General features: G+C 46.4%; 1 protein-coding gene across 1 annotated transcript in view; it reads left to right on the forward strand.

Annotated features, from left to right (window-relative positions):
- Positions 1-21968, forward strand: part of LOC144505314 (heat shock 70 kDa protein 12B-like) — a 68945-nt gene extending 46977 nt beyond the window's left edge. Inside the window, exons 11-13 of the mRNA XM_078231466.1 lie at positions 8114-8372; positions 10387-10490; positions 20099-21968. Of these exons, the coding sequence (XP_078087592.1) occupies positions 8114-8372; positions 10387-10490; positions 20099-20739 (1004 nt within the window). The 3' untranslated portion in view covers positions 20740-21968. The remainder of the gene's footprint in view (positions 1-8113; positions 8373-10386; positions 10491-20098) is intronic.
- Positions 21969-22528: the final 560 nt, after the last annotated feature.

The following is a 22528-nucleotide window of genomic DNA, read 5'->3' on the forward strand; positions in this document are numbered from 1 at the left end:
CACCCCATGCCCCGCGCTCCGCTGCTCACGCCCGCTCCCCGCGCCCCGTGCTCCGATCCCCGCGCACTGTGCCCCACTCCCCGCTCCCCCTCCCCGCTCCCCGTGCCCCGCGCCCCGCGCCCCGCACCCCGCTCCCCGCACCCCGTTCCTTGCGCCCTGCTCCCTGAGGGAGGCAGCTTCACCTCAAACTCCTAGTTATTTAGAAATGATGCTGAAATAACAGCTAAATAGAAGCTGCATTTCTATAGCGCCTTCCACAACCTCAGGATGTCCTCTTCCAGCCAATCAAATATTTAAAGTGTAGTCACAGTAATAATGTCGGCTTGTTGGAGGAGGGCAGCGGGTTACAGAGGGAGAGGCCGGGGGGGAGTAGTGGCAGCAAAACTCTGCACAGCAAGATCCCATAAACAGCAACACAATCATCTGTTTCAGTGAAGTCAGTTCAGGGCAATTCCCCCACTCTTCCAATTCACCTGCGAGGCATGTGCATTCCTCCAGCAGTGTAGCTCTCCCTCAGCACTGCGCTGACACTGTCAGCCTGGATTGGGATCTCCAGAGTGGGGTTTGACATCCTGACATTCTGACTCCAAGGGGAGAGGGCCCCATGGCCGGCACAGTTTGGAGGATTCTCGGACAAACATAGACTCCCTACAGTGCGGAAGGAGGCCATTCAGCCCAGCGGGTCTGCACCAACTCTCTGACAGAGCATCTTATCAACCACCACCGTATCCCCGTAACCCCGGGCATTTCCCATGGCTAATCCCCCTAACCTACACATCTTTGGACATTTAACCTGTTCACTGGATAATCCTTTTCCTTCATAAATACAATGACGAAGGTTCGTCTACATCCTATCTCGTGGGAAGATCTCACAAGTTATAATAACTTCTTTTTTAGCGTTAGAACAACAGCACATTTACTGCTTATTCCACCTTACCCTGAGTATGTACTGGGCCTGTGTGAAAACATTACATGCAGCTTTGGTCTCCTTATCTGAGGAAGGATGTCCTTGCTATAGAGGGAGTACAGCGAAGGTTTACCAGGCTGATTCCTGGGATGGGAGATCTGTCGTATGAGGAGAGACTAAATTGGTTAGGATTATATTCACTGGAGTTTAGAAGAGTGAGCGGGAGTCTCATGAAAACTTATAAAATTCTAACAGGGTTAGACAGAGTTGATTCAGAAAGAATGTTCCCAATGATGAGGGAGTCCAGAACTAGGGATTATAGGTTGTTCCTTTGTTTAAGAAAGGTAGCAGGAATAATCCTGGTAATTACAGGTCGGTGAGCATTACGTCAGTGGGAGGGAAATTATTGGAGAGGATTCTTCGAGACAGGATTTACTCCCACTTGGAAATAAGTGGACGTATTAACGAGAGGCAACATGGTTTTGTGAATGGGAGGTCGTGTCTCACTAACTTGATGGAGTTTTTCGAGGAAGTGACGAAGATGATTGATGAGGGTAGGACAGTGGATGTTGTCTACATGGACTTTGACAAGGTCCCTCATGGCGGACTGGTGCAGAAGGTGAAGTCGCATGGGATCAGAGGTGAGCTGGCAAGGTGGATACAAAACTGGCTCGGTCAAAGAAGACAGAGGGTAGCAGTGGAAGGGTGCGTTTCTGAATGGAGGGCTGTGACAAGTGGCGTTCCTCAGGGATCAGTGCTGGGACCTTTGCTGTTTGTAATATGTATAAATGATTTGGAGGAGAATGTAACTGGTTTGATTAGTAAGTTTGCGGATGACACAAAGGTTGGTGGGTTTGCGGATAGCGATGAGGACCATCAGAGGATCAGCAGGATATAGATCAGTTAGAGACTTGGGCGGAGAGATGGCAGATGGAGTTTCTGGACAAATGTGAGGTAATGCATTTTGGAAGGTCGAATACAGATAGGAAATATACAGTAAATGGCAGAACCCTTAGGAGTATTGATAGGCAGAGGGATCTGGGTGTACAGGTACACAGGTCACTGAAAGTGGCAATGCAGGTGGAGAAGGTAGTCAAAAAGGCATACGGCATGCTTGCCTTCATCGGCCAGGGCATTGAGTTTAAAAATTGGCAAGTCATGTTGCAGCTTTATAGAACCTTAGTTAGGCTGCACTTGGAATATAGCGTTCAATTCTGGTCGCCACACTACCAGAAGGATGTGGAGGCTTTGGAGAGGGTACAGAAAAGATTCACCAGGATGTTGCCTGGTATGGAGGGCATTAGCTATGAGGAGAGGTTGGAGAAACTTGGTTTGTTCTCACTGGAGCGACGGAGGTTGAGGAGCGACCTGATAGAAGTCTACAAGATTATGAGAGGCATGGACAGAGTGGATAGTCAGAAGCTTTTTCCCAGGGTGGAAGAGTCAATTACTAGGGGGCACAGGTTTAAGGTGCGAGGGGCAAGGTTTAAAGGAGATGTACGAGGCAGATTTTTTTACACAGAGGGTGGTGGGTGCCTGGAACTCGTTGCCAGGGGAGGTAGTGGAAGCGGATACGATAGTAAGTTTTAAGGGGCGTCTGGACAAATACAGGAATAGGATGGGAATAGAGGGATATGGTCCCCAGAAGGATAGGGGGTTTTAATTAAGTCAGGCAGCATGGTCAGTGCAGGCCTGGAGGGCCGAAGGGCCTCTTCCCGTGCTGTAATTTTCTTTGTTCTTTGTTGAGGATAAAGATTATTTATTAGTATCACAAGTAGGCTTACATTAACGCTGCAATGAAGTTACTGTGAAAAACCCCTAGGCGCCACACTCCGGCGCCTGTTCGGGTACACTGAGGGAGAATTTAGCACGGCCAATGCACCCTAACCAGCACATCTTTCGGACTGTGGGAGGAAACCGGAGCACCCGGAGGAAACCCACGCAGACACGGGGAGCACGTGCAGACTCCACCCAGACAGTGACCCAAGCTGGGAATTGAACCCGGGTCCCTGGCGCTGTGAGGGAGCAGTGCTAACTGTTGTGCCAATCTTTTAGAACTGAGGTGAGGAGAAATTTCTTCACCCAGAGGGTGGTGAATGTGTGGAATTCACTCCCACTGAATGTAGCTGAGGCCAAATCATTGTCCGATTTCAAGAAGGAATTGGAACAAAAGAACAGAGAACAAAGAAAATTACAGCACAGGAACAGGCCCTTCGGCCCTCCAACCCTGCACCGACCATGCTGCCCGACTGAACTAAAACCCCCGACCCTTCCGGGGACCATATCTCTCCATTCCCATCCTATTCATGTATTTGTCAAGACACCCCTTAAAACTCACAAACGCCCCTTAAAAGTCACATTAGATATAGCTCTTGGGGCTAAAGGGATCAAGGGATATGGTGGGATGGGGGGAATTTGATGATCAGCCAGGATCAAATGAATGGCAGAGCAGGCTCGAAGGGCCGAATGGCCTCCTCCTGCTTCTAGTTTCTATCACAGAAACTGAGTGCCTTGTAGAGCCAGCTCAGAAAGTGTCTGGCGGCACACCCAGGCCAGGCCAGGTAGGGACATATCTGAAGGACATGAGTAAACCTATTTAGTTTTCACGACATTCTGGGTGCCAGGTCCCCATATCAACTTATTGAATTCACTGGCCAGAGAGCCAGAGGCATGATATCTCTAGGAAAGGGTTAGCAGTGACATAATGGGTCAAATGGCCCTCTTTCGTGTTGTATGAATTGCCATCGTGGGATTTGAACTCTTGACCCGTGCATTTCAAGGCCAGGAACACATGCCCTGCCTCTTCCTGATAGGATGTGAAAGACATTTGTATCAGAGAGAGAATTGTCTTTAAAAACACAGACAAAAGTACTTGCAGGGTGGGTTTTCTTTTTGTCTTAATCTTGCTGCAAGGCTGCAGGAATCTGGCACAGGCCCAATGGCAGAAAGCAAGGCCGGGCTGGGCCGGGAGATTTGGCACCACCCAGTGGCTGTTTGATGAACTGACAGAAGCACCAGAATCCTCAGCCCAGAATCACTCACGGTGCGAAATCATAAGACCATAAGATATAGGAGCAGAATTAGGCCATTTGGCCCATCAAGTCGGTCCACTATTCTATCATGGCTGATAAGTTTCTCAACCCCATTCTCCAGCCTTTTCATTGATTTGATTTAAAGTTTATTTATTTATTAGTCACGAGTAAAGCTTACATTAACACTGCAATGAAGTCACTGTGAAAATCCCCTAGTCGCCACACTCTGGCGTCTGTTCGGGTTACACTGAGGGAGAATTTAGCACGGCCAATGCACCCTAACCAGCCTGTCTTTCGGACTGTGGGAGGAAACCGGAGCACCCGGAGGAAACCCACGCAGACACGGGGAGAACGTGCAGACTCTGCACAGACAGTGACCCAAGCCAGGAATCGAACCCGGGTCCCTGGCGCTGTGGGGCAGCAGTACTAACCACTGTGCCACCCTGCCATCGTGCCGTGCTGATTTGATTTGATTTATTATTGTCGCATGTATTAGTATACAGTGAAAAGTATTGTTTCTTGTGCGCTTTACAGACAAAGCATACCGTTCATAGAGAAGGAAAGGAGAGAGTACAGAATGTAGTGTTACAGTTATAGCTAGGGTTTAGAGAAAGATCAGCTTAATTATAAGGTAGGCTCATTCAGAAGTCTGATGGCAGCAGGGAAGAAACTGTTCTTGAGTCGGTTGGTACGTGACCTCAGACCTTTGTATCTTTTTCCCGAAGGAAGAAGGTGGAAGAGAGAATGTCCGGCGTGCGTGGGGTTCTTAATTCTGCCGGCTGCTTTGCCGAGGCAGCGGGAAGTGTAGACAGTGTCAATGGATGGGAGGCTGGTTTGCGTGATGGATTGGGCTACATTCATGACCCCTTGTAGTTTCTTTGGTCTTGGGCAGAGCAGGAGCCATACCAAGCTGTGATACAACCAGAAAGAATGCTTTCTATGGTGCATCTTGTAAAGGTTGAGGAGAGTCGTAGCCGACATGCCAGATTTCCTTAACCTCCTGAGAAAGTAGTTTTCCCCATAACCCCTGATCCCCTGACCAATCAAGAACCTATCTATCTCTGTCTTAAAGACACTCAATGACGTGGCCTCCACAGCCTTCTGCGGCAAAGAGTTCCACAGATTCACCACCCTCTGGCTGAAGAAATTCCTCCTCATCTCAGTTCTAAAGGATCGTCCCTTTAGCCTGAGGCTCTGCCCTCTGGTTCTAGTCTCTCGTACCAGAAATGTCCCAGAGTCAATCAGTCACCCCCGCCCCCCCCCCCCCCCCCCCCCGCTGCCCTCCCTCTGCAGGCAGTACGGGAGGCTTGTGAAGGGGGAAATGGCAGTTTGGATGCAGAATTGGCTCAGTGACAGAAAGCAGTGGACGGATGAGTTTCAGACAGGGAGCTAGTTTGCAGCAGTGCTCCTCCAAGGGTCAGCTTTGGATCCATTACTCCTTTCAGTTTTATAAACCACATCGGTAGATTCAGCCGGAAAAGGCAGCTTTCTGAGGTCAGCCAATGAGATGGCAAGATTCTTGAAAAGGTGACAAGAGTGAACTCCACAAAACATTTTGAATGGCAGTTGGAGGAGGATTTTTTAAAAATTTGTTTATGAGATGTGGGCGTCGCCGGCTGGGTCAGCATTTACTGTCCATCCCTGAGGGCATTGAAGACCCACTGCTGTGGGTCTGGAGTCACATGTAGGCCAGACCGGGTAAGGATGGCAGATTTCCTTCCCTAAAGGGACATGAGTGAACCAGATGGTTTTTCCGACAATCGACAATGGTTTCATGGTCATCATTGGACTTTTAATTCCAGATTTCTATTGAGTTTAAGTTTATTTATTGGTGTCACCAGTAGGCTTACATTAACACTGCAATGAAGTTACTGTGAAAATCCCACAGTCGCCACACTCCGGCGCCTGTTCGGGTAACACTGAGGGAGAATTTAGCATGGCCAATGCACCCTAACCAGCACGTCTTTCGGGTTGTTGGAGGAAACCAGAGCACCCGGAGGAAACCCACGCAGACACGGGGAGAACGTACAAATTCCACACAGACAGTCACCCAAGGCCGGAATCGAACCCGTGTCCCTGGCGCTGTGAGGCAGCAGTGCTAACCACTGTGCCACCGTGCCCCCGGGAATCGAACCCGGGTCCCTGGCGCTGTGAGGCAGCAGTGCTAACCACTGTGTCACCGTGCCCCCGGGAATCGAACCCGGGTCCCTGGCGCTGTGAGGCAGCAGTGCTAACCACTGTGTCACCGTGCCCCCGGGAATCGAACCCAGGTCCCTGGCGCTGTGAGGCAGCAGTGCGAACCACTGTGCCACCGTGCTGCCCCGGGTCCCTGGCGCTGTGAGGCAGCAGTGCTAACCACTGTGCCACCGTGCTGCCCTGGGTCCCTGGCACTGTGAGGCAGCAGTGCTAACCACTGTGTCACCATGCCACCAAAATTGGATTGAATTGAAATGTCACCATCTGCCGTGATGGGATTCGAACCTGGGTCCCCAGAGCATTACCCTGGGTCTGCGGGTTACTTGTCCAGCGACAACCCCACGATGCCACCACCTCCCTGGTAATGAGGAAGTGAGGAAGTGATAGCATCATCTATTTTGTCAGTTTCTATGATTCTGTGACAACCTGAAAAGTATTTCCTTTTCAATCATTTATCCAATTTCATTTTGAAACTTGCAGTTGCATCCAGTCAGGTTCCTGCTACAGTCCTGAAACAGCCTCTTATCAAATCCTGTGTGACTGGAACAAAGGTTCCCCTTCCCTCCTCGTCCCTCTCGAGCTGTCTGCAGCCTGTGATATGGTGACCACACCCTCCTCCTCCAGCTCCTCTCCCACTGTCGTCCAGCTGGCTGGGACTGCTCTCACCTGCTCTCATTCTTCTCTATCGGACCATAGCCAGAGAATCATTTGTAATGGCTTCCCTCCCTGCTCCTGCACTAGTGTCCCTCACGGATCTATCCTGTTCCCCTCCTGTTCCTCACCTACCTCCTGCCCCGTAGCAGCATCTTCCCATTGGTGAACCAGACGGGATTTTACAACCATCCAGAAAATTAGTCCAGGGGTCGGGATTATTGGCCTAGGAATATTCCCACAATGCTACTTTCTGTTGAAGTGTCAGCCTGGATGGTGTGCTGGAGTCTCTGGAATGGGATTGAACTCATGACATTCCGATTCCAAGGAGAGAGAGAGAGGCCCACAGCTTACATCTGACAGCAAGGCAGCACGGTGACACAGTGGTTAGCACTGCTGCCTCACAGCGCCAAGGACCCAGGGCGGCACGGTGACACAGTGGTTAGCACTGCTGCCTCACAGCGCCAGGGACCCGGGTTCGATTCCCGGGGGCACGGTGACACAGTGGTTAGCACTGCTGCCTCACAGCGCCAGGGACCCGGGTTCCATTCCCAGCTTGGGTCACAGTCTGTGTGGAGTCTGCACGTTCTCCCCGTGTCTGCATGGGTTTCCTCCGGGTGCTCCGGTTTCCTCCCACAGTCTGAAAGACGTGCTGGTTAGGGTGCATTGGCCATGCTAAATTCTCCCTCAGTGTTACCCGAACAGGCGCCGGAGTGTGGCGACTAGGGGATTTTCACAGTAACTTCATCGCAGTGTTAATGTAAGCCCACTTGTGACACTAATAAATAAACTTTAAACATCTTGGTTGGAATTTTCCGGCCATTCACGCCGGCGGAATCTTCCGGTCCTGCTGACAGCACACCTCCACCACGGGCAGCACAGCCGCACAGTGGTTAGCACTGCTGCCTCACAGCACAAGGGGCCTGGGTTCAACTCCCGACTTGGGTCACTGTCTGTGTGGAGTCTGCACGTTCTCTCCGTGTCTGCGTGGGTTTCCTCCGGGTGCTCCAGTTGCCTCCCACGGTCCAAAGATGTGTGGGTTCGGTGGATTGGCCATGCCAAATTGCCCCTTAGTGTCAGGGGAATTAACTAGGGTAGATACATGGGGTTATGGGGATAAGGCATGGGAGGGATTGTGGTCGGTGCAGACCTGGTGGGCCGAATGGCCTCCTCTGCACTGTAGGAATTCTGTGATTCAATGGGAAACCAGAAGATTCCGCCCCTGGCCAATAGCGGCCAGCCCCGCCGCTGTGAAACACGGGGTGGATTGCGTGGATAATCCCGTCTCTCCGGTGTCTAACTGTCTACACTGTCCCCTCTCTCACAGGAGGACCGTACGGAGCTGTCGGAGTGGACCTCGCCTTTGAGAAGATGTTGTGCCAGATCTTTGGCACTGATTATATCGAGCGTTTTAAGGTGAAGCGGCCGGCAGCCTGGGTGGATTTGATGATAGCCTTTGAGGCCCGAAAAAGAACAGCTTCCCCCAAGAGAGTTAATCCCCTCAACATCTCCTTACCCTTCTCCTTCATCGACTATTACAGAAAGTATAAAGGCCACAGCGTGGAGACCGCACTCAAAAAGAACAGGTAACAAGTATCATAAGAACATAAGAAATAGGAGCAGGAGTAGGCCATCTGGCCCCTCGAGCCTGCCCCGCCATTCAACAAGATCATGGCTGATCTGAAGTGAATCAGTTCCACTTACCCGACTGATCCCCATAATCCTTAACTCCCTTACCGATCAGGAATCCATCTATCCGTGACTTAAACATATTCAGCGAGGTAGCCTCCACCACTTCAGTGGGCAGAGAATTCCAGAGATTCACCACCCTTTGAGAGAAGAAGTTTCTCCTCAACTCTGTCCTAAACTGACCCCCCTTTATTTTGAGGCTGTGCCCTCTAGTTCTGGTTTCCTTTCTAAGTGGAAAGAATCTCTCCACCTCTACCCTATCCAGCCCCTTCATTATCTTATATGCCTCTATAAGATCACCCCTCAGCCTTCTAAACTCCAACGAGTACAGACCCAATCTGTTTAATCTCTCCTCATAATCTACACCCCTCATCTCCGGTATCAACCTGGTGAACCTTCTCTGCACTCCCTCCAAGGCCAATATATCCTTTCGCAAATAAGGGGACCAAAACTGCACACAGTATTCCAGCTGCGGCCTCACCAATGCCCTGTACAGATGCAGCAAGACATCTCTGCTTTTATGTTCTATCCCCCTCGCGATAAATGCCAACATCCCATTTGCCTTCTTGATCACCTGTTGCACCTGCAGACTGAGTTTTTGTGACTCCTGCACAAGGACCCCAAGGTCCCTTTGCACAGTAGCATGTTGTAATTTTTTTCCATTTAAATAATAATCCAATTTGCTATTATTTCTTCCAAAGTGAATAACCTCGCACTTGCCAACGTTATACTCCATCTGCCAGATCCTCGCCCACTCTCAGCCTATTCAAATCTCTCTGCAGACCTTCCGCTTCCTCCACACAATTCACTTTCCCACTTATCTTCGTGTCGTCAGCAAACTTTGTTACCCTACACTCGGTCCCGTCCTCCAGATCATCTATGTAAATAGTAAACAGTTGAGGCCCCAGTACCGATCCCTGCGGCACGCCACTAGTTACCATCTGCCAACCAGAAAAGCACCCATTTATTCCAACTCTGCTTCCCGTTGGATAGCCAATCTTCAATCCACGCTAACACTTTACCCCCAACTCCGTGTGACCCAATCTTCCGCCGCAACCTTTTGTGAGGCACCTTATCGAACGCCTTTTGGAAATCCAAAAACACCGCATCCACCGGTTCCCCTCCGTCAACCGCACTAGTCACATCTTCATAAAAATCCAACAAGTTCGTCAAACACGATTTTCCCCTCATGAATCCATGCTGCGTCTGCTTGATCGAACCATTCTTATCCAGATGGCCTGCTATTTCTTCTTTAATGATGGATTCCAGCATTTTCCCAACTACAGACGTATTTTACACAGAGGGTGGGGGGGGCCTGGAATGCGCTGCCAGGCAAGGTGGTGGAGGCGGACACACTGGGAACGTTTAAGACTTATCTAGATAGCCACATGAACGGAGTGGGAATGGAGGGATACAAAAGAATGGTCTAGTTGGACCAGGGAGCGGCGCGGGCTTGGAGGGCCAAAGGGCCTGTTCCTGTGCTGTATTGTTCTTTATTCTTTGTTCTTTGTTCTAACCGGCCTGTAGTTACCCGCCTTTTGTCTACTTCCTTTACACTGCTCCCAAATCAGTTTGTAAGCTGTAACACCAAACACAAATGTCCAGCTCATTCCCACCTTCATCTCCAGCCGTTCCTCAATGCCCTGTTCACACAGAGCAATGTCAACCAGCACGCCAGCTCAGGCAGCCAATCACAGCACAATACTGTGATGTTAATGAGCTGTCAGTGGGTCATTTCCTGTGGTGAGTCCTGGACCCAGTCACAGCCTAGGGTGGGCATTGACCTCAGGAGCACCAGCTTCAGGAAGCCACTCTTCCGGAAGCTCTGGGTTCCCCACATGTTGGCCACTGGTGATTGCGCACTGCCCTGAACCCTATTCTGAGAGGCTGTTTCTCTCCATGTGCCCACAGCAGTAAGCTGGTGAAGTGGTCCTCCCAGGGGATGCTGAGAATGACTCCAGAGGCCATTGCTGAGCTCTTCCAGCCAACTGTCAAACAAGTCGTGCTTCACATTGGTGAGTACAAGAGTAACACCTCTCACTCCCACTCACATCAATGTTTATATAGAGTAACACCTCTCACTCCCACTCACATCAATGTTTATATAGAGTAACACCTCTCACTCCCACTCACATCAATGTTTATATAGAGTAACACCTCTCACTCCCACTCACATCAATGTTTATATAGAGTAACACCTCTCACTCCCACTCACATCAATGTTTACAGAGTAACACCTCTCACTGCCACTCACATCAATGTTTATATAGAGTAACACCTCTCACTGCCACTCACATCAATGTTTACAGAGTAACACCTCTCACTCCCATTCACATCAATGTTTACAGAGTAACACCTCTCACTCCCACTCACATCAAAGTTTATATAGAGTAACACCTCTCACTCCCACTCACATCAATGTTTATATAGAGTAACACCTCTCACTCCCACTCACATCAATGTTTACAGAGTAACACCTCTCACTGCCACTCACATCAATGTTTACAGAGTAACACCTCTCACTCCCACTCACATCAATGTTTATATAGAGTAACACCTCTCACTCCCACTCACATCAATGTTTATATAGAGTAACACCTCTCACTCCCACTCACATCAATGTTTACAGAGTAACACCTCTCACTGCCACTCACATCAATGTTTATATAGAGTAACACCTCTCACTGCCACTCACATCAATGTTTATATAGAGTAACACCTCTCACTCCCACTCACATCAATGTTTACAGAGTAACACCTCTCACTGCCACTCACATCAATGTTTATATAGAGTAACACCTCTCACTGCCACTCACATCAATGTTTACAGAGTAACACCTCTCACTCCCACTCACATCAATGTTTACAGAGTAACACCTCTCACTGCCACTCACATCAATGTTTATATAGAGTAACACCTCTCACTCCCACTCACATCAATGTTTACAGAGTAACACCTCTCACTCCCACTCACATCAATGTTTATATAGAGTAACACCTCTCACTCCCACTCACATCAATGTTTGTATAGAGTAACACCTCTCACTCCCACTCACATCAATGTTTACAGAGTAACACCTCTCACTCCCACTCACATCAATTTTATATAGAGTAACACCTCTCACTGCCACTCACACCAATGTTTACAGAGTAACACCTCTCACTCCCACTCACATCAATGTTTATATAGAGTAACAACTCTCACTGCCACTCACATCAATGTTTGTATAGAGTAACACCTCTCACTGCCACTCACATCAATGTTTATATAGAGTAACACCTCTCACTGCCACTCACATCAATGTTTACAGAGTAACACCTCTCACTCCCACTCACATCAATGTTTACAGAGTAACACCTCTCACTCCCACTCACATCAATGTTTATATAGAGTAACACCTCTCACTGCCACTCACATCAATGTTTGTATAGAGTAACACCTCTCACTGCCACTCACATCAATGTTTATATAGAGTAACACCTCTCACTGCCACTCACATCAATGTTTACAGAGTAACACCTCTCACTCCCACTCACATCAATGTTTACAGAGTAACACCTCTCACTCCCACTCACATCAATGTTTACAGAGTAACACCTCTCACTCCCACTCACATCAATGTTTATATAGAGTAACACCTCTCACTGCCACTCACATCAATGTTTATATAGAGTAACACCTCTCACTCCCACTCACATCAATGTTTACAGAGTAACACCTCTCACTCCCACTCACATCAATGTTTATATAGAGTAACACCTCTCACTCCCACTCACATCAATGTTTATAGAGTAACACCTCTCACTCCCACTCACATCAATGTTTACAGAGTAACACCTCTCACTCCCACTCACATCAATGTTTATATAGAGTAACACCTCTCACTCCCACTCACATCAATGTTTATATAGAGTAACACCTCTCACTGCCACTCACATCAATGTTTATATAGAGTAACACCTCTCACTCCCACTCACATCAATGTTTACAGAGTAACACCTCTCACTCCCACTCACATCAATGTTTACATAGTAACACCTCTCACTCCCACTCACATCAATGTTTATAGAGTAACACCTCTCACTCCCACTCACATCAATGTTTACAGAGTAACACCTCTCACTCCCACTCACATCAATGTTTATATAGAGTAACACCTCTCACTGCCACTCACATCAATGTTTGTATAGAGTAACACCTCTCACTGCCACTCACATCAATGTTTGTATAGAGTAACACCTCTCACTCCCACTCACATCAATGTTTATATAGAGTAACACCTCTCACTGCCACTCACATCAATGTTTATAGAGTAACACCTCTCACTCCCACTCACATCAATGTTTACAGAGTAACACCTCTCACTCCCACTCACATCAATGTTTATATAGAGTAACACCTCTCACTGCCACTCACATCAATGTTTGTATAGAGTAACACCTCTCACTGCCACTCACATCAATGTTTGTATAGAGTAACACCTCTCACTCCCACTCACATCAATGTTTATATAGAGTAACACCTCTCACTGCCACTCACATCAATGTTTATAGAGTAACACCTCTCACTCCCACTCACATCAATGTTTATATAGAGTAACACCTCTCACTCCCACTCACATCAATGTTTGTATAGAGTAACACCTCTCACTGCCACTCACATCAATGTTTGTATAGAGTAACACCTCTCACTCCCACTCACATCAATGTTTATATAGAGTAACACCTCTCACTCCCACTCACATCAATGTTTACAGAGTAACACCTCTCACTGCCACTCACATCAATGTTTATAGAGTAACACCTCTCACTCCCACTCACATCAATGTTTATATAGAGTAACACCTCTCACTGCCACTCACATCAATGTTTATAGAGTAACACCTCTCACTGCCACTCACATCAATGTTTACAGAGTAACACCTCTCACTCCCACTCACATCAATGTTTATAGAGTAACACCTCTCACTGCCACTCACATCAATGTTTACAGAGTAACACCTCTCACTCCCACTCACATCAATGTTTATATAGAGTAACACCTCTCACTGCCACTCACATCAATGTTTATATAGAGTAACACCTCTCACTGCCACTCACATCAATGTTTATATAGAGTAACACCTCTCACTGCCACTCACATCAATGTTTACAGAGTAACACCTCTCACTCCCACTCACATCAATGTTTATATAGAGTAACACCTCTCACTCCCACTCACATCAATGTTTATATAGAGTAACACCTCTCACTGCCACTCACATCAATGTTTATATAGAGTAACACCTCTCACTCCCACTCACATCAATGTTTACAGAGTAACACCTCTCACTCCCACTCACATCAATGTTTATAGAGTAACACCTCTCACTCCCACTCACATCAATGTTTACAGAGTAACACCTCTCACTCCCACTCACATCAATGTTTATATAGAGTAACACCTCTCACTCCCACTCACATCAATGTTTATATAGAGTAACACCTCTCACTGCCACTCACATCAATGTTTATATAGAGTAACACCTCTCACTGCCACTCACATCAATGTTTATATAGAGTAACACCTCTCACTCCCACTCACATCAATGTTTATATAGAGTAACACCTCTCACTCCCACTCACATCAATGTTTATATAGAGTAACACCGCTCACTGCCACTCACATCAATGTTTATATAGGTAACACCTCTCACTCCCACTCACATCAATGTTTACAGAGTAACACCTCTCACTCCCACTCACATCAATGTTTATACAGAGTAACACCTCTCACTGCCACTCACATCAATGTTTATATAGAGGAACACCTCTCACTCCCACTCACATCAATGTTTATACAGAGTAACACCTCTCACTGCCACTCACATCAATGTTTATATAGAGTAACACCTCTCACTCCCACTCACATCAATGTTTATATAGAGTAACACCTCTCACTCCCACTCACATCAATGTTTATATAGAGTAACACCTCTCACTGCCACTCACATCAATGTTTACAGAGTAACACCTCTCACTCCCACTCACATCAATGTTTACAGAGTAACACCTCTCACTCCCACTCACATCAATGTTTATATAGAGTAACACCTCTCACTGCCACTCACATCAATGTTTACAGAGTAACACCTCTCACTCCCACTCACATCAATGTTTATATAGAGTAACACCTCTCACTCCCACTCACATCAATGTTTATATAGAGTAACACCTCTCACTGCCACTCACATCAATGTTTACAGAGTAACACCTCTCACTCCCACTCACATCAATGTTTATATAGAGTAACACCTCTCACTCCCACTCACATCAATGTTTATATAGAGTAACACCTCTCACTCCCACTCACATCAATGTTTATATAGAGTAACACCTCTCACTCTCACTCACATCAATGTTTATATAGAGTAACACCTCTCACTGCCACTCACATCAATGTTTATACAGAGTAACACCTCTCGCTCCCACTCACATCAATGTTTATATAGAGTAACACCTCTCACTGCCACTCACATCAATGTTTATACAGAGTAACACCTCTCACTCCCACTCACATCAATGTTTATATAGAGTAACACCTCTCACTCCCACTCACATCAATGTTTATACAGAGTAACACCTCTCACTCCCACTCACATCAATGTTTATATAGAGTAACACCTCTCACTGCCACTCACATCAATGTTTATAAAGTAACACCTCTCACTCCCACTCACATCAATGTTTATATAGAGTAACACCTCTCACTCCCACTCACATCAATGTTTATATAGAGTAACACCTCTCACTGCCACTCACATCAATGTTTATATAGAGTAACGCCTCTCACTCCCACTCACATCAATGTTTATATAGAGTAACACCTCTCACTGCCACTCACATCAATGTTTATAAAGTAACACCTCTCACTCCCACTCACATCAATGTTTACAGAGTAACACCTCTCACTCCCACTCACATCAATGTTTATATAGAGTAACACCTCTCACTCCCACTCACATCAATGTTTATATAGAGTAACACCTCTCACTCCCACTCACATCAATGTTTATATAGAGTAACACCTCTCACTCCCACTCACATCAATGTTTACAGAGTAACACCTCTCACTCCCACTCACATCAATGTTTACAGAGTAACACCTCTCACTCCCACTCACATCAATGTTTATATAGAGTAACACCTCTCACTCCCACTCACATCAATGTTTATATAGAGTAACACCTCTCACTCCCACTCACATCAATGTTTACAGAGTAACACCTCTCACTGCCATTCACATCAATGTTTATATAGAGTAACACCTCTCACTCCCACTCACATCAATGTTTATATCGAGTAACACCTCTCACTCCCACTCACATCAATGTTTACATAGAGTAACACCTCTCACTCCCACTCACATCAATGTTTATAGAGTAACACCTCTCACTCCCACTCACATCAATGTTTACAGAGTAACACCTCTCACTGCCACTCACATCAATGTTTATATAGAGTAACACCTCTCACTCCCACTCACATCAATGTTTATATAGAGTAACACCTCTCACTCCCACTCACATCAATGTTTATATAGAGTAACACCTCTCACTCCCACTCACATCAATGTTTACAGAGTAACACCTGTCACTGCCACTCACATCAATGTTTACAGAGTAACACCTCTCACTCCCACTCACATCAATGTCTATAGAGTAACACCTCTCACTCCCACTCACATCAATGTTTATATAGAGTAACACCTCTCACTCCCACTCACATCAATGTTTACAGAGTAACACCTCTCACTCCCACTCACATCAATGTTTATATAGAGTAACACCTCTCACTCCCACTCACATCAATGTTTATATAGAGTAACACCTCTCACTCCCACTCACATCAATGTTTATACAGAGTAACACCTCTCACTGCCACTCACATCAATGTTTATATAGAGTAACACCTCTCACTGCCACTCACATCAACGTTTATATAGAGTAACACCTCTCACTGCCACTCACATCAATGTTTATATAGAGTAACACCTCTCACTCCCACTCACATCAATGTTTATAGAGTAACACCTCTCACTCCCACTCACGTCAATGTTTACAGAGTAACACCTCTCACTCCCACTCACATCAATGTTTATATAGAGTAACACCTCTCACTCCCACTCACATCAATGTTTATATAGAGTAACACCTCTCACTCCCACTCACATCAATGTTTATACAGAGTAACACCTCTCACTGCCACTCACATCAATGTTTATATAGAGTAACACCTCTCACTCCCACTCACATCAATGTTTATACAGAGTAACACCTCTCACTCCCACTCACATCAATGTTTATATAGAGTAACACCTCTCACTGCCACTCACATCAATGTTTATACAGAGTAACACCTCTCACTCCCACTCACATCAATGTTTATACAGAGTAACACCTCTCACTCCCACTCACATCAATGTTTATATAGAGTAACACCTCTCACTGCCACTCACATCAATGTTTATATAGAGTAACATCTCTCACTCCCACTCACATCAATGTTTATAGAGTAACACCTCTCACTCCCACTCACATCAATGTTTATATAGAGTAACACCTCTCACTCCCACTCACATCAATGTTTATATAGAGTAACACCTCTCACTGCCACTCGCATCAATGTTTATATAGAGTAACACCTCTCACTCCCATTCACATCAATGTTTATAGAGTAACACCTCTCACTCCCACTCACATCAATGTTTATATAGAGTAACACCTCTCACTCCCACTCACATCAATGTTTATATAGAGTAACACCTCTCACTGCCACTCACATCAATGTTTACAGAGTAACACCTCTCACTCCCACTCACATCAATGTTTATATAGAGTAACACCTCTCACTCCCACTCACATCAATGTTTATATAGAGTAACACCTCTCACTCCCACTCACATCAATGTTTACAGAGTAACACCTCTCACTCCCACTCACATCAATGTTTATATAGAGTAACACCTCTCACTGCCACTCACATCAATGTTTATACAGAGTAACACCTCTCACTCCCACTCACATCAATGTTTATATAGAGTAACACCTCTCACTCCCACTCACATCAATGTTTATATAGAGTAACACCTCTCACTCCCACTCACATCAATGTTTATAGAGTAACACCTCTCACTCCCACTCACATCAATGTTTATATAGAGTAACACCTCTCACTCCCACTCACATCAATGTTTATAGAGTAACACCTCTCACTGCCACTCACATCAATGTTTATATAGAGTAACACCTCTCACTCCCACTCACATCAATGTTTACAGAGTAACACCTCTCACTCCCACTCACATCAATGTTTACAGAGTAACACCTCTCGCTCCCACGCACATCAATGTTTATATAGAGTAACACCTCTCACTCCCACTCACATCAATGTTTATATAGAGTAACACCTCTCACTGCCACTCACATCAATGTTTATATAGAGTAACACCTCTCACTCCCACTCACATCAATGTTTATATAGAGTAACACCTCTCACTGCCACTCACATCAATGTTTATATAGAGTAACACCTCTCACTCCCACTCACATCAATGTTTACAGAGTAACACCTCTCACTCCCACTCACATCAATGTTTACAGAGTAACACCTCTCACTCCCACTCACATCAATGTTTATATAGAGTAACACCTCTCACTGCCACTCACATCAATGTTTACAGAGTAACACCTCTCACTCCCACTCACATCAATGTTTATATAGAGTAACACCTCTCACTCCCACTCACATCAATCTTTACAGAGTAACACCTCTCACTCCCACTCACATCAATGTTTACAGAGTAACACCTCTCACTGCCACTCACATCAATGTTTACAGAGTAACACCTCTCACTCCCACTCACATCAATGTTTATATAGAGTAACACCTCTCACTCCCACTCACATCAATGTTTACAGAGTAACACCTCTCACTCCCACTCACATCAATGTTTATATAGAGTAACACCTCTCACTGCCACTCACATCAATGTTTACAGAGTAACACCTCTCACTCCCACTCACATCAATGTTTATATCGAGTAACACCTCTCACTCCCACTCACATCAATGTTTATATAGAGTAACACCTCTCACTCCCACTCACATCAATGTTTATATCGAGTAACACCTCTCACTCCCACTCACATCAATGTTTATATAGAGTAACACCTCTCACTCTCACTCACATCAATGTTTATATAGAGTAACACCTCTCACTGCCACTCACATCAATGTTTATATAGAGTAACACCTCTCACTCCCACTCACATCAATGTTTGTATCGAGTAACACCTCTCACTGCCACTCACATCAATGTTTATACAGAGTAACACCTCTCACTCCCACACACATCAATGTTTATATAGAGTAACACCTCTCACTGCCATTCACATCAATGTTTATATAGAGTAACACCTCTCACTCCCACTCACATCAATGTTTACAGAGTAACACCTCTCACTGCCACTCACATCAATGTTTATATAGAGTAACACCTCTCACTCCCACTCACATCAATGTTTATATAGAGTAACACCTCTCACTCCCACTCACATCAATGTTTACAGAGTAACACCTCTCACTCCCACTCACATCAATGTTTACAGAGTAACACCTCTCACTCCCACTCACATCAATGTTTATATAGAGTAACACCTCTCACTCCCACTCACATCAATGTTTATATAGAGTAACACCTCTCACTCCCACTCACATCAATGTTTACAGAGTAACACCTCTCACTGCCACTCACATCAATGTTTATATAGAGTAACACCTCTCACTCCCACTCACATCAATGTTTACAGAGTAACACCTCTCACTGCCACTCACATCAATGTTTATATAGAGTAACACCTCTCACTCCCACTCACATCAATGTTTATATAGAGTAACACCTCTCACTCCCACTCACATCAATGTTTATATAGAGTAACACCTCTCACTCCCACTCACATCAATGTTTATATAGAGTAACACCTCTCACTCCCACTCACATCAATGTTTATATAGAGTAACACCTCTCACTCCCACTCACATCAATGTTTACAGAGTAACACCTCTCACTGCCATTCACATCAATGTTTATATAGAGTAACACCTCTCACTCCCACTCACATCAATATTTACAGAGTAACACCTCTCACTGCCACTCACATCAATGTTTATATAGAGTAACACCTCTCACTCCCACTCACATCAATGTTTATATAGAGTAACACCTCTCACTCCCACTCACATCAATGTTTACAGAGTAACACCTCTCACTCCCACTCACATCAATGTTTACAGAGTAACACCTCTCACTCCCACTCACATCAATGTTTATATAGAGTAACACCTCTCACTCCCACTCACATCAATGTTTACAGAGTAACACCTCTCACTCCCACTCACATCAATGTTTATATAGAGTAACACCTCTCACTCCCACTCACATCAATGTTTATATAGAGTAACACCTCTCACTCCCACTCACATCAATGTTTATATAGAGTAATGCTTTGTTTTGAATATTGATTGTTGTTAATTTATTGAGATAAGGGAGATTGAAGTAATGGCAGAAATCTTCTCTTTTGCAGAGAACTTGATGCAGAAGCCTGAGGTGTGTGGGGTGAAGTTCCTCTTTTTGGTGGGTGGTTTTGCCGAGTCTCCCATTCTACAACAGGCCGTTCAGCGGTCGTTCGGTAACATCTGCCGAGTGATCATCCCGCAGGACGTTGGCCTGACCATCCTCAAAGGGGCCGTGCTCTTTGGCCTGGACCCTACAATCGTCCGTGTCCGCCGCTCCCCCCTGACGTACGGGGTGGGTGTCCTCAACAGGTTTGTGGAGGGCAAGCACCCAAAGGGGAAGCTGCTGGTTAAGGATGGCACCCAGTGGTGCACCGACATTTTCGACAAGTTTGTATCCGTTGACCAGTCGGTGGCGTTAGGCGAGGTGGTACAACGTAGCTACACCCCGGCCAGGCAAGGTCAGAGGAAAATCATCATCAACATCTACTGCAGTGGGCAGGACGACGTGGTTTATATCAGCGACCCCGAGGTACGCAAGTGCGGCACCATCAGCCTGGAACTGTCCGACACAGACAAGCTCAGTCCCAGCAAACACCGGCGTGAGATACGCACCACCATGCAGTTTGGCGACACGGAGATCAGGGTTACCGCGGTGGACATGATCAGCTCGCAGTCTGTGAGAGCGTCAATCGACTTCCTGTCCAACTAACCTGGGGGAGGGTAAGGGTGGCTGATGGGGAGACGGGGATTGCAGAGAGGCAGGGGACAATGATTCTCTCATGGCTGTCTCATTGCGTCCAGTCAGGTCCAGTCACTGTGTAGACCACACACTGAGTGCAACAACCCTGGCGGACAGCTCACCACCATTTATTTTCATAGAATCACAGAAACCCTACAGTGCAGAAGGAGGACATTCGGCCCATCGAGTCTGCACCGACCACAATCCCACCCAGGCCCTAGCCCCATAACACCATGCATTTACCCGAGCCAGTCCCCCAAACACAAAGTGGCAATTTAGCATGGCCAATCCACCGAACCCGCACATGTTTGGTGTGTGGGAGCACCCGGCGCAAACCCACGCAGACACAAGGAGAATGTGCAAACTCCACACAGACAGTGATCCAAGCCGGGAATTGAACCCAGGTCCCTAGCGCTGTGAGGCAGCAGTGCTAACCACTGTGCCACCGTGCCACCCCTAATTTTGACTTGATTTATTATTGTCACACATATTAGCATTAGCACACAGCGAAAAGTATTGTTTCTTGCGCGCTATACAGACAAAACATACCGTTCATAGAGAAGGAAACGAGAGAGTGCAGAATATAATGTTACAGTCATAGCTAGGGTGTAGAGAAAGATCAACTTAATGCAGGGTAGGTCCATTCAAAAGTCTGATGACAGCAGGGAAGAAGCTGTTCTTGAGTCGGTCGGTACGTGACCTCAGACTTTTGTATCTTTTTCCCGAAGGAAGAAGGTGGAAGAGAGAATGTCTGGGGTGCGTGGGGTCCTTAATTATGCTGGCTGCTTTGCCGAGGCAGCGGGAAGTGTAGACAGAGTCAATGGATGAGAGGCTGGTTTGCGTGATGGACTAAACTACGTTATGACCCTTTGTAGTTTCTTGCGGTCTTGGGCAGAGCAGGAGCCCCATACCAAGCTGTGATACAACCAGAAAGAATGCCTTCTATGGGGCATCTGTAAAAGTTGGTGAGAGTTGTAGCTGACATACCAAATTTCCTTAGTCTTCTGAGAAAGTAGAGGCGTTAGTGGGCTTTCTTAACTATAGTGTCGGCATGGGGGGATCAGGACAGGTTGTTGGTGATCTGGACACGTAAAAACTTGAAGCTCTCGACCCTTTCTACTTCATCCCCATTGATGTAGACAGGAGCATGTTCTCCTTTACGCTTCCTGAAGTCGATGACAATCTCCTTCATTTTGTTGACATTGAGGGGGAGATTATTGTTGCCGCACCAGTTCACCAGATTCTCTATCTCATTCCTGTACTCTGTCTCGTCAGTGTTTGAGATCCGACCCACCCCCATTGGGAAGGTACCTCATCGGAGCTTTTCCAGATAACATGACACTTAGTTCGACAGTAGAACAGGGAACCAAATAGGTTATCAGGAGAATTTGAAAGCAGGAGAGAAAATTACAGACATGGAAAGGTTTAAGGTTCAGGGAGGGAGTTCCAAAGCTTGGGTCCCAGGCTACCAATTATTAGGTGATTCAAATTGGGGAGCAGCGGGGGAGGGTGCAAACAGGGCAGGATTGAACAAGCGCAGATATCTCACAGCACTGTGGAGCTGGAAACGGGTGAGGGAGAGCAGGAGGGGGGAGGCTTAAAAAAAAGGATGAGAATTGTGCAGGGTTAGATACAGAATAAAGTTCCCTCTGCACTGTCCCCCATCAAACACTCCCAGGACAGGTACAGCACGGGGTTAGACAGAGAGTAAAGCTCCCTCTACACTGTTCCCATTAAACACTCCCGGGACAGGTACAGA

Source organism: Mustelus asterias, chromosome 1 (assembly GCF_964213995.1).
Source record: "Mustelus asterias chromosome 1, sMusAst1.hap1.1, whole genome shotgun sequence".
NCBI lineage: Eukaryota > Metazoa > Chordata > Chondrichthyes > Carcharhiniformes > Triakidae > Mustelus > Mustelus asterias.